This window comes from Pyrus communis, chromosome 5, assembly GCF_041283825.1.
Source record: "Pyrus communis isolate YQ-2024b chromosome 5, ASM4128382v1, whole genome shotgun sequence".
NCBI lineage: Eukaryota > Viridiplantae > Streptophyta > Magnoliopsida > Rosales > Rosaceae > Pyrus > Pyrus communis.
This window is the reverse complement of record NC_142569.1, coordinates 33,004,010-33,019,647: the sequence shown is the minus strand read 5'-3', so window position 1 is coordinate 33,019,647 and position 15,638 is coordinate 33,004,010. Positions and strand designations below refer to the sequence as shown.

Sequence of the window (15,638 nt, the reverse complement as noted above, 5' to 3'; positions counted from 1 at the left end):
GCTAGGGTTGTGTCAAATTAGATTGATCGATTTGGTTCGGCTAGGTTTGATTTTTTTACATGGTGAAGAAAACTGAACTACAGTAATTAATTGGTTTCAAATTCATTCATGAGGAGAAACCCTAGATCTTAGGAAGTGTTAACACTGGGCGCTTTTAAACCTAAATAATGGTGCAAGCCGAGAAGTGAGCCTCAGAAGGCTCAAGAGCTGTCGAGAAGCCCAAGGCCCAAGGGGCTTGTAGAAGAGGATACGACTGAGCGAAATAGCCGACTACTCATAAACCCTGACTAGAGCGCACAAGAAGGATCATGACCTCATGGGCATGTGAGCAGACTGACAACTTTATGGCACTAGTTCCCAAAAACAGGTTTATCCAAATGTCAATCATGTTGCATGATAACCACCATTCAATGACAAAGAGGCCTAGGACAAGACGTAAAGGCAATCGGAACGATGCTTAGAAGGTGGGGTTGGATAATCGAGGGCAAGCAGAGTTCTCGGCTCATATTGATTTGTCAAGACGTGTTATTCAAGTTAAGCACCTGTTACTTCATCACCGAATGTTAGGATGAAAGATGAAAAGATGCCAGCACTCTAGGCTACATAAGTGGCACATTAAATGCCAAGTGGTGGCGACTTAAGGCCGAGGGGTTCATTGAGGGCCTATATAAAGGGGTGAAGACTTCTTGAATAGGGGTCGGATGACAAGAGAGAGGATATTCCTGTATTACCGAAGCGCTATTGTAGTCTTGATATCAATATTAATCCAACTACCACAATGTATGTAGCTCAGTTTTAAGGACAAAACCACTTATATCTTTGAGTTCTGTCCGTTTCACTTCATACTCAAAGCCCTCCAATGATTTATTATTATAATTTGTTAACCTACAAATTTTGGGTGTTAACATGAAGAAGATTGCAAATGGTACAATTGGTTGAGGGAAAGAAAAGTATATAGTTAATGTTAGTTTATGTATTTGATTAGCACTTTCAATATTTCAACAGAGATTGTGCAAAGTTAGTTAACATTTGCAAATTAATGTTATTATTTTGTCAAAGTGCCCTTTCAAAGCTATGGTCAAATCTCACAAACAATGCCCAATTAAAAGCGACTTACATTACTCTTTCAATAATATTTCGTGTCTCACTTTGCACAATTTCAATTACAATACTGGCGTGACACTGACACGATTGGAACTCATTATTTGTTGAATATTGGTAAGGTGAGTGCCATGCATGAAAGAAGTAATCAATTAATTTTTTTATAAGAAGTTGTTTAATACTTCACCATACTGATGTGCATGTTATTTTAATTTTTTTTAGCACACAGGATTGAATTATAGAGGGTTTGACTTCAACTGTCGTTGTCCAAAAGAAAGGACCGGAATAATAGAAAACTAGTTGTAAGAGAAAAAAGAAAATGAATATAAATGTCAGGCTAGCTTGAGCCAAATTATCAGTTTCCAATTTCCAATATGTAATAAAAAAAATAAAAATTCTCGTGAATTACACAATGATAATTAAAGAGATATTGAAATTGTAATGTTTTTATGAATCTTTTTTATGTTCTTAATGATCGATAATTATGATAAAGTTATCAACTAATCATTAAAAAAAAAAATGATAACGAATTTCGTGTCAATAATTGAATTAAATAGAAATAAGTAAATAGATTTTCTTTGTCTCCCATCAATAAGTTTCCCTTCAGTTTTGGAAAATAACATTCTTATCCAGTAGGATTGATCAATTTGATCTCCCAGTCCTCGGGGAATGGGGAGCACCAACCCACACGTGAACTCGTTTTCTTAATCAAGCATGCCTAAACTGATTCTCTTATAAAAGTAGTGGCATATTGTTAGGGATTTTATATGGTATAGGCAAACATAATCAATAAAATTGTACTATAGTAGCTGACGTGACAAATTATTTACTCAATTATTTTATAAAAAATATATCACTTTAATAGAAATAAGCAAACTAAGTTGACAAAATTTTACTTTATTATTTTGTTTCAATTTGATATTTAATTATAGTAATGCTAGGTAGGCTAATTTTTTAAACCAAATTTTGCAAATTATGTGATGTGAGAAAACAAGCACATTAATCAATACGTAAGTAATAATCCAATCACCAACAATTACGTTATATAGTTTATAAATTTGGTTTAAATAGTTGGTCATCATGGCATTACGCATTGACTTATTTTTTATTTTTGTCTTCTTGCCCTCACTTGAAATACTTTATTATAAAGAGAGATGTGGGGGTCTAGTTTTGCCTACACATGTGGAAGTAGGAAATTAGAGCTTGATTTTCTCTATATGGCTCATCAAAAGGAATTTGACTACTCATTTGATTACTCCATTGAAGATACTCTTGTCATCTTAGTTATTGATATTTCTTAAAAGTAATATTGTTATTTAAGAACTACTTCTAGCAAGCAGTCATACTACTTAGCTCTTCATATGTAATGAACTATTTCTCTTTATCTTCACATCTTCACATGACACTATTTCAACGTACGAACTTATAATCTAAATTGTTTATTCTCTTCATCATCGTTTAAAGGTCATCTCTAGAAGTTTTGATTCAATTGGAAGACTGTTTAGATCTCATATGTATTGAATAAATTGACGATTATTGTAATAAGTAATATCTTTATGATCAACCAATTCATACATTGTCAAACAAATAGACAATTATACTTATAAGTAATATCTTTATGATCAATTGATCTGTATGTGTCTAACAAATCGACAGTTACAATACTAACAAGTAATATCCTAATGATCAAGCATCTACTTATTTAATTCATATAAATGATTAAACGGTTTTTCATATCGAAATAAATATTCTAGAGATGATCTTTAGGTAACAATAAAGAGAAATGAACAATTCAAATTATAAAGTTCGTACAATGAAATGATGTTATGACGTCATGTAACGAGAAATAATTATTTACATGTAAATAACCAAATAGCATCCTTAATAAAAAAAACATGCTCGAATTTCAGATGCACTTTTCTTCTTGTAGCATGCTAAAATTCAGCAAGGTTGTTGGAAAATTTAATAATAATAATATTATATTAAATTTATTAATTGAAATTAGAAGTGGAGCCTTCTGGTAGAAAGATATGTCTACTTAAATGAAGTGTTGCAACTTTTGACTATTCATGAATAGTCACATGCTTTCTAAAGAGGTATCTCACATTCTATAAATAGAGAAGCCCCTATAATCACCAAGAGGACTTTTCATTCGTTTACATAATCATACATAGAGTGCACTAAATATTAGATAGTCTCATTGAGTCCATATGAGAAAGTTTTCAACACAATCATGGTTCATGGAGCTTTGTGATTTGGAGTGCTACTATTACAAGGACGTGGTCGGTGTATCTTGGGAGATATGCGCCGATCAACCAAGAGCACCGTAGTGGGGCGTAAACTTGTTTTAAGGACAAAGTGTCCAACACTTGCCTCGACCGTATTTTCTTGGTTTTTCTAATCCATTATGTCATGTTCATTTAACATTGGTTACTCATGTACATGCATTATTGTGATATATAATTGCATGAATTATTTCTTGATTTTATATGTGACTTAATATAGCAAGTAGACCCTAATTTTTCCAACAAAGGTTTGTTTAGAGGTGCACTCTTTGTTATTAATCTAAAGTGTTTATTCTCTTAATCATCATTTAAAGGTCGTCTCTAGAAGTTTTGGTTCAATTGGAAGGCTGTTATTCATATGTATCAAACAAATTGACAATTATTGTAATAAGTAGTATCTTTATGATCAACCAATTCATAAGTGTTAAACAAATAGAAGATTATGTTTATAAGTAATATCTTTATGATCAACCGATCTATATGTGTCTAACAAATCAACGGTTATGGAACTAACAAGTAATATCCCAATGATCAACTATCAACTTGTTTAATTCATATAATTGATTAAACGGTTTTCATATCAAAATAAATATTCTAGAGATGATCTTTAGATAACAATAAAAAAAATGGACAATTCAAATTATAAAATTCGTGCAATGAAATGATGTAAGGAGAAATAATTCTTTACATGTAAATAACAAAATTGTATCCTTTATAAAAAGCATGCTCGAATTTCAGACGCACTTTTTTCCTTGTACCGTGCTGAAATTCCGACAAGGTTTGTTTAGAGGTGCATTCTTTGTTATTAATATAAACTTTTTATTCTCTTAATCATCATTCAAGGGTTCTCTAGAAGTTTTGATTCAATTAGAACGTTGTTTAGTTATTTATATGTATCAAACAAATTGACAATTATTGTAATAAGTAAAATCTTTATGATCAACCAATTCTTACATTGTCAAACAAGTAGACGATTATGTTTATAAGTAATATGTTTTTGATCAACCAATTCATATGTGTCAAACAAATAGATGCTTATGTTTATAAGTAATATCTTTATGATTAACCGATCTATATGTGTCTAACAAATTGACGATTTATAGTACTAACAAGTAATATCCCAATGATCAAGCGTCAACTTGTTTAATTTATATAAATGATCAAACAGTTTTCACATTAAAATAAATATTTATGAGATGATCTATAGATTCAATAAAGACAAATCACCCTGTTCGTAGTGCTTACCATGTAGCAAAGGAGTTGGAAAATCACACTGGAAGGCATTAAAATACAATTATGTAAATGTATATGGGGGTCATGCATTCCAAGAAAGGTGAAGGTTTTCACATTAAGATCATGTTATGATATATTGACACCAAAGTTACACTCTCTCACAACAGATTAAGTTACTTACGTAGCAAAAACTTTGTTATAGAATTGGTGCGCTTGCAGACGATGTGGGATTCAAATGCATTTGCTTACAGATTTGCTCCAACGGGGTTATCGACAGATTGTAAGCATGAGATGTTAATTTTTAAGAATTACCCGATGTAATCTATCATTTACTTAGCTCTCATTTTAATTTACTTGAGTAGGGTTGAAAGCTTCGACAAGATCTTTTTACAGTGGGTTTAGGTTTAAAGTCATATGATTGTTATTAGTATTTCTATAAAATTATTTGCACATCAACTTTATATCTGCAAGAGCCAAACATGTGTATCCTAATCCCAAAAATAAAAACTAAAACTTGTGTTTTATTTTGGTTTTGAATAGAAAAATTAACGAAAAAAAAACTTTAATTTTAATAAAAAAATAACAAATAAATATGTAAAAAATAATGTCAGAAAAAGATAAAAATATAATTTTTTTCATTAAAAATAAACAATACGGAAAATATTTTATTAAAACTTGCTCATTTAAACTCAAGTTGAAAGTTAAAAGAAAACGAATCCGGAGGAGAGGGCGTGGGGCCCACCCAGTGACCAGCATGCAGACAGGAATTTGACGTTTTCTTCAACGAACCAGTGGCAACTCCATCAAAATAAAGAAAACGACACACGTCATCCATCTTTTCCTCCCTGGGCCCCACATAACACTCGGTCCCGCCCTCTCCCTCTCACCCACTTTCTATTCTAGAAGGACCAGGACGCAGTCAGTCAATCATATCCATCCGTCCCCCTCCCTCTCCTCTCCTCTCCCCTCCCCTCCCCTCCCCTCCCCTCCAATTTACGCGCCAACAAAGACCCAGCTCTACCGTCCAAGTGTACACCCCTCGGCGCAACGACTCCGTCCTCGTCCCCCACGTGGCACCACGCCCCCACCCTCGGCGATCCAAAAGTAAACACATAAAAATCAACGGCCCAGATGCAGTTCGTTCTCTCGTTTATCCGCGGTTAAATCTTAAATAAAGGAAAAAGTTAGAAAAGCAAGATTAAAAAGTGTGTGGAGCTCCAAATATTCACATCCACCGTGTCCGCCCCGTGTACGCTTCGCGTGCCCCGTTAGCAAACCACAAAAGTTAATTAGCGCAAAGTAAAGTAACTAAGAGAGTGATTAAAGTCTCACTAATTATGGTTAAACTCTTAATCTCATTTCTATCCCGAACCCCCCTCCCTTCCCCTCCATAAAACGCAGACTCTCTCCGCCTTCTGTCCCTCCAACTCTCTCACCTCTCTCTCCTCCCAACACACTCCTCTTTCTCTCTCTACTTGTTTATAATCCTATTGAATTTGAATTGAATTTGGATTGGGTTGGGTTGGATTGGATTGGACTGTGAGAGAAATGCCAGCGACGGAATACTCGTCAGCTGGTTCCAATCAAGTCGGAAGGTCAATCTTCAGTCTCAGACGCGATCAGTTGAATTCAATGGAAAGTCACGGCCTTTCAGGTGGCAGCGGTAGTGGCGGATTGGACCTCGATTCCTTCCAAACCCACGTCGCCAATTGCTTCCACAACCTCTCCTCCTCCGCCCACGACCTCCTCTCCCTCCCATGGCTCCGAGACCTCCTCGAATCCTTCATCCGCATACACCAGGAGTTCAAAACCCTCCTCATCCTCTCCTCCACCAAAACCCACATCTCCAAACCCACCGTCGACCGCTACATCTCCGACTATTTCGAGCGCCACGTCAAGGCCCTCGACGTCTGCAACGCCATCCGCGACGGAATGGAGCAGATGCGCCAGTGGCTCAAGCTGCTCGACATCGTCCTCGTCGCGCTAGACCGGGACAGGACGCTCGGCGAGGGCCAATTTCGCCGGGCGAAGAAGGCCCTCGTCGACCTAGCCATCGCAATGCTCGACGACAAGGACTCCTCCAACACCACCATAGCCCACCGGAACCGCTCCTTCGGCCGAAACAACAACACAAAGGATCATCAGCACCAGCAGCACCGGTCGTTCGGCCACTTCCGATCTCTGTCCTGGAGCGTCTCACGGTCGTGGTCGGCCGCCAGGCAGCTCCAAGCAATCGGGAACAATCTATACGCCCCGAGGCCCAATGAAAATTTGGCCTCCAGTGGGCTGGCCCCGGCGGTTTTCACAATCAATTCGGTTTTGCTGTTCGTAATGTGGGCACTGGTGGCGGCGATACCCTGCCAGGACAGGGGATTGCAGGTGCATTTCAACGTGCCGAGGAGCTTCGCGTGGGCGGGGTCAATGCTGTCTCTGCACGAGCGGATTATGGACGAGTCGAAGCGGCGGGACAGGAGGAATGCCTGCGCATTGTTGAAGGAGATTCATCAGATCGAACGGTGCTCTCGGGTGATTGGCGATCTGGCTGACTCCGCGCACTTCCCGCTTGCGGAGGAGAAGGAGAGGGAGGTGAGGCAGAGAGTGCAGGAACTGTCGAGCCTGTGCCAGGGGATTAAGGAGGGGTTGGATCCTCTAGAGCGGCAGGTCAGGGAGGTGTTCCATGGAATTGTAAAAAGCCGAACGGAGGGGATGGACTCGTTCGGAAGAACGAATAACCCTGAATGATCATCGAAATCAATTGCCAATTGAAGAAGAAGACGATGATGAGATCAATTTTGGCGCCAATAAAAATTGGGTAAGGAGGAGATATGACTTTTTTCTTTCTTTGTATTTAGTCATCACTCAATGGATTAGTAATCACCATATATATTGTGTATAGAAATTAGGATTATGCAAATGGACCGGCTTCCGTGGAGGTCCTTTTTTTCCTTCTACTTGCCCTTTAATTTGTGTTGTTGCTGATTTAATTTGCCTTTGTGTAATGGAATTCCTGAGCATGCTTCTGGCTGCTGCTCTTTCTCATTTTTGGTTCAATTGTTACATCAAATTTTCTTTTGTTCTCTGAGCATGCTTCTGGCTGCTGCTGCACATGAGATACTGGAGGGTTTGTAGGATGAATTTCTCGCTCATTGATTTGAGCGATATTCTAATCTAATCTTGAACTACGGGGAGGGGAATTCGAACATAGGTGCAGAGGGGGCAACAAACTGCTTGTAATGAACTCGACTATTTGAGTTAGCAAACGAAATCATTTGATTCAATTACACAATGCGCATCAAAGATTCCGAATTTAGTCTCTTTGCAGCAGTTGTGTATAAGGATTACACCTTTTGTTTTTCTTCAAAATTGGATTATAATAAGTAGTTATATTTTCACTGGTCAATGCTTAGTGAACAGACAGAAGAAATAAAACAAATCTGCTGTTCGATTGTTGTTGGAATTTTCTGCTTGCATTATTTGAATATGCAGCTTTAAGCACAGATCGAAGCTCCAACTTTCCCCAAATGATAGCGATTGCTGTCGTTTCTGCTGACTTCCATATGCAATTAGGTTAGGCTTTTATGTATTTCTGACTATTTTGGTGAAGCTGAGATTGATTGGTTGGTGTTATTCAGGCATATGTTCCCACTTTTTACTGCAGGAATTTGACTATTATTCGGTCATGTGAAGACGTCTGCAAATTTCTTTTGGTTGACTTTGTAGGGTTTGATTTATTCATTCCCTTGGCTGAGTACCAATTCTTGCAAAGACAATTCCATCGCTTTTGGCGTCATGGTTTCCCTTCTTCCCTTCTAATGGAAAGAAAGGTACGTGACCAAAGTTATTCAAGATGCTTCTTGTTTCATCAGCAAAATCCCGTTGCTACTAAAGTCCTGAGCGTATATGTTATTCTTAACTGAATTCTCTGAGTCGTCTGCTCTATGATCCTTGCCTCCTTTTGGTATACCACGAAAATACTAGTATTCCTACCGATGCTACTTGGTGTACAGGGTTCTACTTGATCGCCACCTACGGATGTAATCACTGCAAGCAGTCTAGCGAAATGCGAGCTTTAATACATTGAAGCAGTCCCATCCTGTAGCAGTTCGCAAGGATAGCAGGTACTGCTGATAACCGGCACTGTATGTTGTTATCAATCGCCTGTACACGCGGGAGCATACTTTGACTTTGCACGAGATACGCATAACTAATCGTGTGCATCGAATTGAGCCGATTCTAATCGGTCTTGTGATGATTTCCTCTAGCTATTATTTAGATAAAAATAAAATTTTCCGGTAATCCGTCACTGTCTTATCCTGAAGTCGAAAGGGGAGGATTAATAATGCAGTTGGTCGCCTATAAACATCAGGCGACGGCAGAGTGCATACCTACCTCGTCGAAATGAGAGGCTGCCAGAGGAGAGGAGCTGACCCTAATTTTCCAAATTGCGAATTTGTAAAAAAGGGTAGCTATCTATGAGCTGTTGCTAAATGCAGGGTTTGAGTGCTAAAAGCTAGTTTTTGTCTTTTGTATTGATTTGATGGAGTTCATATGGCATGTATTTGGTAGGTGGGTTTATGAATTTATGGTGTTTTGGACATGCATCCTACATGGGTTCCTTTTTAGGTGTTGAGCCATAAATGCCAATAGCCAGCTCTTGTGCCTTTAATTGGTTGCCACTAACGACTAAGGTCATCTTCGATGTACTGAAAATTTAATTTGGACTCAAATCTTATAATTTGGACTCAAATCTTATAAGGTAGCGGTATCTACATACTTATTTTTACCTTTTACACACTTTTTATAAGTTTCTGTTCTTTGATCTCTTCAATTCATGCAATTCAACGGTTGCAAATTGAGAAGCGTGTGTCGAAGGTAAATAGAGGTGTGTGAATAGTATCACTTATTTTATATTTGAGTCTAAGTCTGAATCTATCTAATGCATTGGAGACTTGAAACTTATATACAAGTTCTCGTTTAAAGTACAGTTCAAACGAGATAAAATGTTATTCAACTAAAAATAAATAAATCACATTTGAGTTTTGATTCCGAATATGTGTAATGCACAGATTGTTTTCTCTTCTAATACATAGACTCAACTTTTAAAACTCAAACCCACCAATCGTTTTGGACAAAAATGTAATAACGTAGGTGGGGTTTATTCAATTATCACTTTGTGGAATTGTAAAAGCTTTCATGAAATTTCTGTATTCCATTATGATGAGACGTTATGATTAGATAATTTAATACTAAATTATTATGACTTGTTGACTATTTGATAAATGTCTATCTAATTACGATTACAGTAAATTTATACCAAGCCACACAAGTGGTCAACAATAACAGTTTAATGTCTAACTTGACATTCATAGAAGTTCTTTTAACTTACCACTTATAAGTGGGGGAAACAAAAAAAAAAAAAAACTCTACTAAACCGTATAACTTTCAGCTTTCAAAGATTTTTTTTTATTTTTTTATTTTTTTTTAACAAACGGTATTATTTACACTAATGAGGAGGGAGATGTGCTTAGAATATCGTTGGACACGGATATTTACCCAATCTCAAATGCATGAGTTATAATTCAAAATAAGTGAAAAATTGAACATTAAATGTAACAAGGAAGTGAGAGTCTGAGCTCTCTTAACTCTACACACAGATTAGAAGCTATCTTTTTCTAGTTCTAATCTTGTTGATTGCTAGCATCACCAGGGACACAATAAGTGCTGAACCTGCAATTATAAAAGGAGAGCACAGCAGATTGGACTTTTCCCTTCCATCCTTCTTCTCTTGATCATCACTTGATTTCTTATCATCCACATCACTTTGTTCCTCCATTTCGGAAGATTCATCCTCTTCCTTCTCTTTGATGTGTTCTTCGTTCTTCGCTCTTTCTTGAACTCCGCTTCCCTGACCTTCTTTGATGGATTCTTGCTTTGGTAGCTGAGCATCGCCTTCTCTACGAATTCCATCCGCATTCTTTTCGCGTTGAACTTGTGCTTCTTGTTGTGTAGCTGTTGTATCTTCTGCTTGCTTTGATGATTCGCCGCTTTCTTGTCCGCTTCGAACGTGCTCCTCAATCCCTGCCTTTGGCGCTTCCAGTTTTGGGAGCTCAGAAGAGTTTTCTTCTGTTGTGTCATGCTTAGCAGTGACCTGGTTTTCTTGTGAAGGCTTGTTAACTTCACGTGTTACTTCAGCATTCTCTCTCTTCGGAACCCTATTCGCTACAGTTTGATCTGTTTCCAATTCCTTTCTTCCAACTTTCTCTTTCAAAAGCACATCAGCTTCTTCTACCTTTGCAACTTTTGACTCTTCATTGTTTTCGGAAACAGATTTTGTTTTGTGTTGCGTACTTTGAGCCTTTGAATGTTTAGCTTCTTCCTTAACTGTGCTTCCTCTCGTGTCCTTTCCGATGACTTCATCAACCCCTTTTGCATCAGTTCGACGATTTTCTTCTACTTTCGTTTTCTCGGTCTCACCAATTTCTCCCTCAATTTTCCCCCTAAAACCATCTTTTTCAGGGACTTCTTCAGCTGTGGGAGGCTGTGTGAGCTGCCGTTTCCCTGTATCCACTTCATCTTCCTTCACTTCCTCGATCCCAACCCCGCGAATTCCTTTCACTGATTTTGGCATGACGATCGTGAGGCTTGATTCGTGTACATTAAACTTGGCCTTGATTCGATCCAAAACCACTCCATCCGGAATTCGAAAGACTTTTCTGAAACCCCTCATCTCCACCTCTTTCTTGTGCATTATCCATCCTGACATCACCTTCTCTTGAACTGGCTTCTCCCCACTGATGCCTATCTGCGTCCCATCTTCATTTATGTCAATACACACACGCTCTTTTCTATAACCTGCATTTATCCAAAAATTAGTTTCTTAAGCAAAAACACACACTTGCAAATACTACGCGAACACAGATTAATAAGATAAATGAAAAGGTACCGACCTTTAAGATGGCCGGTGAGGATGAACATGCTTTCGGTTTCCTTAGACACGAAAAGAGGACCGGATCTATCCTTGGCAATCCGAAAGTTGGCAGAGGAGACATGATCGTCTACGGTATGGGTGATCTTGAGTCCTAATTCTAGATCCATTGGCGGTTTTTCGCGTTAGAAATCAATTTCGGAAACTCTTAAATCTTAGTTAATAAAAAGGGGTAGGAGAATGTGGCTATTGAATGGGTGAGGGGCATGTTAATAGAGCACATAAAACATAATAAAAATGGTTTTTTAGGGTGAGCAGATGAACAAAGTAAGCACATATTCATTGCTTGTTGATAAGGGCGGCTGCGACAGTTTAAATCCCTTGCTTTCCATTTTATTGTTGTTTGCCTCGGCGGGAAGCTAACGGTTGCTTTTTATGCCAAAACATGCAACTGCCAAGATAGCCCTTGGGCCTAATCAAATTTGGGGTTATTCTTGAAGCTTGATAAATATCAAATTTAATTAATTGTTGACCAGATGATATTTAATTTTAAACTAGTCACAAGCCCCTTGCTCAGAACACGTGGTTGTTCGGTCAAGACTCATCGAGTGTGTGGAGAAATTTTTTTCAAATGCCAGATATTTAAGCGATATTTCACATGTCATAATACAAGTGGAGGAAAATATATATATTTTTTGTGTCTCTCAATTTATATTATAATAAGTGAAGTACTTGCTTAAATACTGAAAAATTTGAAAAATTTCTCCATTGAGTAAAAATAAAGAAGGGTGAGTGGAACTAGTAGGGGTGTGTGAGAGCCTGAATATAGGGGGAAGGCCTGGCTTGAATATTTTTTTCTTTGGTCGGAAGATGGGTGGCATGGTCGGTCGTAGAGAGAGTTCCGTTAAACTACATGGAGTCAAACAAATGAAAGAGAACACAGTTTTGGCCAACTAACGTATTATTTACTAATAGACAATACTTGAGTTGGAAAAGATTTCAAGTTTGAACCCTAGCTCCCTCTCTTTTTGATAAAAAAAGAAAGAAAGGGGGTGTGCTATCTATACACCAATTTTACCTCCCACACACCATTTTTAATTTCCGACCATTAGTTCAAGTGAATGGAAAATTTATCGACATTCATCAAATTGCAATTTGTTTGCTAAGAAAAATGACTTTTTTAAGTCAAGTACCTCAACTTGTTTCATTTTTCCATGTTCTATAGTAGTATGCAGATACTATCAATGCCCACCAGCTCCACTCATCCAGCCACATCCGCATAGGGTGGTTCAGATTGTAAACTTGAAATTTATTTGGAAAATGGATCACAGGTCATGAGAGAGTTTTTCAAATGGTGTAGAACATGAATCATTTAATCGGTTGTGCATTTGTGGTTGTGAGGGATCCAAAGTCCTCAATTGATCTGGGATAACTTTGCTCAAACTGGTCATTGGTCTTGTGGCTTTTGAAATTTAAAATAAAATTCCTCCAAAAATAAAAGTGGAGAAAGGAGCATGATAAAACGTGAGGATAAAAAAAAGGAGAGAAATTAGCAATTGATTGCATGCCAAGAACTAAAGCAGCAAAAGTGGTAATGAATTCCAAAGTAGGGACTGTAATCTAGGAGCATCATTGCAAGAGATTTTTAATAGTTTGCAAAAACGGTTTGGTACACTAAATGTTATAATAAAAATAGTTAGATGTTTAAACAAAAATTTTCCAACCATTTGTATTAAACATTTAGTGTACCGGATCATCTTCTCGAAAAAAAAAAATTCCATCATTATATGGTGTATAATCATCACTGTTAAAAAAGCAGGTACTTTAGACTCATCAAACCATCATTACAATACTCTAATAAAAGATTAAACTACCTACCTCAGAATTCAATTTACTATTTTACAAAGTACATACCATCTCTCTCCCCCCCTCTCTCTCTCTCTCTCTCTCCCCCCCCCCCCCCTCCTCTCTCTCTACATCATCAGGAAAACCGCACAAAATAGAGCCAATTCCATTTGAGCAGAAAATAACCCCACCAACACCTGCAACCCACAATCCAAAAGAAACCCAATCAACCTCCCATCAAAATTTAAAGTAAAAAATGTAAAGAAAATTGCATTCACACAACATTTTCATCATACAAAAGCTACATACACATACAATTTCATGTATATAATAACATGTCTTGTAAGAGAGATTTTCTTAAAGTCACCAATTTACCATGTATCAATCGTTTATTAAACAAATTGTTCATTTTTGGAACAATTAAGAATCGTTTATTAAACAATAACTCCACTAAGATGAAATATTAGTTGCATTGCATAAGAGAATCTCTCGACATTTAGGCGTACTTCCCTGGTTACTATTATCTTATGTGCTAAACAACTTTTAATTTTTAAAGATACATGAAGAAATGAGCACAAGTTAATGCTTCAGTCCATGAAGTCAAAAACTACAAACCTACTGATGAATAGTACAAATTTGACTGTTTGACATGAAACCGAAAATTAATTTTATCAACGGCGAAAAAGGTTACACTGCTTAAGTGTTCAACTTAAAATCAATTGACAATTAGTAAAGACGTGGAAGACGCAGTGGTATTATTATTACCTGTCTCTGGTGGCCAGAGGTTGGTACAGGGTGTATTGTAGCAGAATCCACTTCACCAGTAGGCAGAGGAACAGCAGGATTACTGTTAATAAATGGGATTCCGCCTCCACCGCCGCCTTTATCCGTCACCGAAGAATTTACGCTTGGTTGTGGACTGGGAGACAAGGCCACTTGGCGAGGATGGAATGGCCATGGGAATACTGGAGAAGATGCTCCTCCACCACCAGGTTTCGGGGTTGGGGCCGCCGTTGGAGGAAGCTCCGGAGAGATTGTTGAACTTGAACTTGAACTTTGCGGCGGCGGTGCTGAGGAGGAGACTATAATGGCCAGCTTTTGGGTGTTTTGGCATGTTTTGAGCAGAGAGGCATTGTTGAAGGCAAAGTAGAAGAAACCAGTGCGTGATGGGTGCCACTTTGCAATGTAAAAACAAGAATTTCAGTCAGAAAGCTCAAATCTTTGAGAAAATCATGACTGACCCAGATGATAATTTACTTGTTTTGAAGCTAATTTATTGAAAACCCAAGTTCAAACACAGATTTAGTTCAGCTAATTCTCAAGAATCCCACAGAAAAACAGAGCCAGTTTAGAGAGAGAGAGAGAGATAGATATATATATACCGTGAAGGAGGTGGAGTTAGGTTTGGTAAGTAGGGTGGCTTGAATGAAATTGCAGAGATCGAAAGCCCTTTGGTTCTGGAAAATGTAGAGGCTGTACTGATACTTGTGCTTGAAAACTGAAAATGTTCAAGAAAATATTGAATCAAAAACAAAGAAAATAAAGTTGTTGAACTTGTTTGGTTTTTGACAAATACAAACTACTTACTGACGGAGTCTCCCACATGAACAGTTGGGTTTTTCCACTCTGAAACTCCATCAACTAGTATTGTGGTGGAGTGAGAATGCTGGAAGAGGAAAGAGAGCAAGCACAGGAAGACGAGCATGGAGAACTTCATTGAGAGCTTCTCTTTTAAATTTTTCTGTAACCCCAAAGTATAAAGATGGTTCATTATTCAAATTAGTCAGAGGCTTCAGTCCTTTGTACCCATGCCGTTTATCTATGTGTCTCTGGCAAATCAGAGTTAGGAATTTTTCATGGTGAGTTAGGTTAAAGATTTAAATCTTTATCAACAAAGAAATTTGATATTGTATTTTTTAGAGTGTCAGCTTGTTTAAGAAAATTTTCACCAGATAAGACAAGAATTTTCGTTATTAAACAAATACGTGTTAAAATTCAAACAATTCCAAATTTGTACATATACAAGAAATGATAAGAAAAATGATGTAAGAAAAAAAGATAGTTAGCAAATTGTATTATATAATTTTATATAATTCGAGAAAATTTGAATTACTGACTAAATATATAGTGAGTCACATTTGAAAATCAACAAAAATTATATGTAAAATTTTATTTTTCACCAAAAGCTATCTGGACTATAACCCACAGTAGCCCATAACATGGCTCCGCTAGTGCTCCTGGTTGCATAT

The 15,638-nt window shown here is 37.4% G+C and overlaps 3 protein-coding genes and 1 long non-coding RNA gene across 4 annotated transcripts; 2 read left to right on the top strand and 2 right to left on the bottom strand.

Moving 5' to 3' along the window:
* Positions 1-5,943: 5,943 nt before the first annotated feature.
* On the top strand, positions 5,944-7,658 carry LOC137725678 (protein BYPASS1-LIKE). Its single transcript, XM_068464448.2, has one exon. The coding sequence runs from the start codon at positions 6,168-6,170 to the stop codon at positions 7,359-7,361; it is 1,194 nt and encodes a 397-aa protein (XP_068320549.2). The 5' UTR covers positions 5,944-6,167; the 3' UTR covers positions 7,362-7,658.
* Positions 7,659-8,251: 593 nt separating this feature from the next.
* Positions 8,252-9,285, top strand: LOC148697180 (uncharacterized). The gene is made up of 2 exons (XR_015963157.1): positions 8,252-8,443; positions 8,627-9,285. It is a non-coding gene; the product is annotated as an uncharacterized LOC148697180 (long non-coding RNA).
* An 882-nt stretch (positions 9,286-10,167) lies between these two features.
* Positions 10,168-11,835, bottom strand: LOC137724255 (uncharacterized). The gene is made up of 2 exons (XM_068463032.2): positions 11,567-11,835; positions 10,168-11,471 (listed from the first exon to the last, which is right to left on the bottom strand). The coding sequence occupies exons 1-2, from the start codon at positions 11,712-11,714 to the stop codon at positions 10,282-10,284; spliced, it is 1,338 nt and encodes a 445-aa protein (XP_068319133.2). The 5' UTR covers positions 11,715-11,835; the 3' UTR covers positions 10,168-10,281.
* A 1,514-nt stretch (positions 11,836-13,349) lies between these two features.
* On the bottom strand, positions 13,350-15,199 carry LOC137725090 (uncharacterized). Its single transcript, XM_088693311.1, has 4 exons — positions 14,977-15,199; positions 14,772-14,887; positions 14,155-14,565; positions 13,350-13,586 (listed from the first exon to the last, which is right to left on the bottom strand). The coding sequence occupies exons 1-4, from the start codon at positions 15,158-15,160 to the stop codon at positions 13,518-13,520; spliced, it is 780 nt and encodes a 259-aa protein (XP_088549437.1). The 5' UTR covers positions 15,161-15,199; the 3' UTR covers positions 13,350-13,517.
* Between the last annotated feature and the right edge of the window lie 439 nt (positions 15,200-15,638).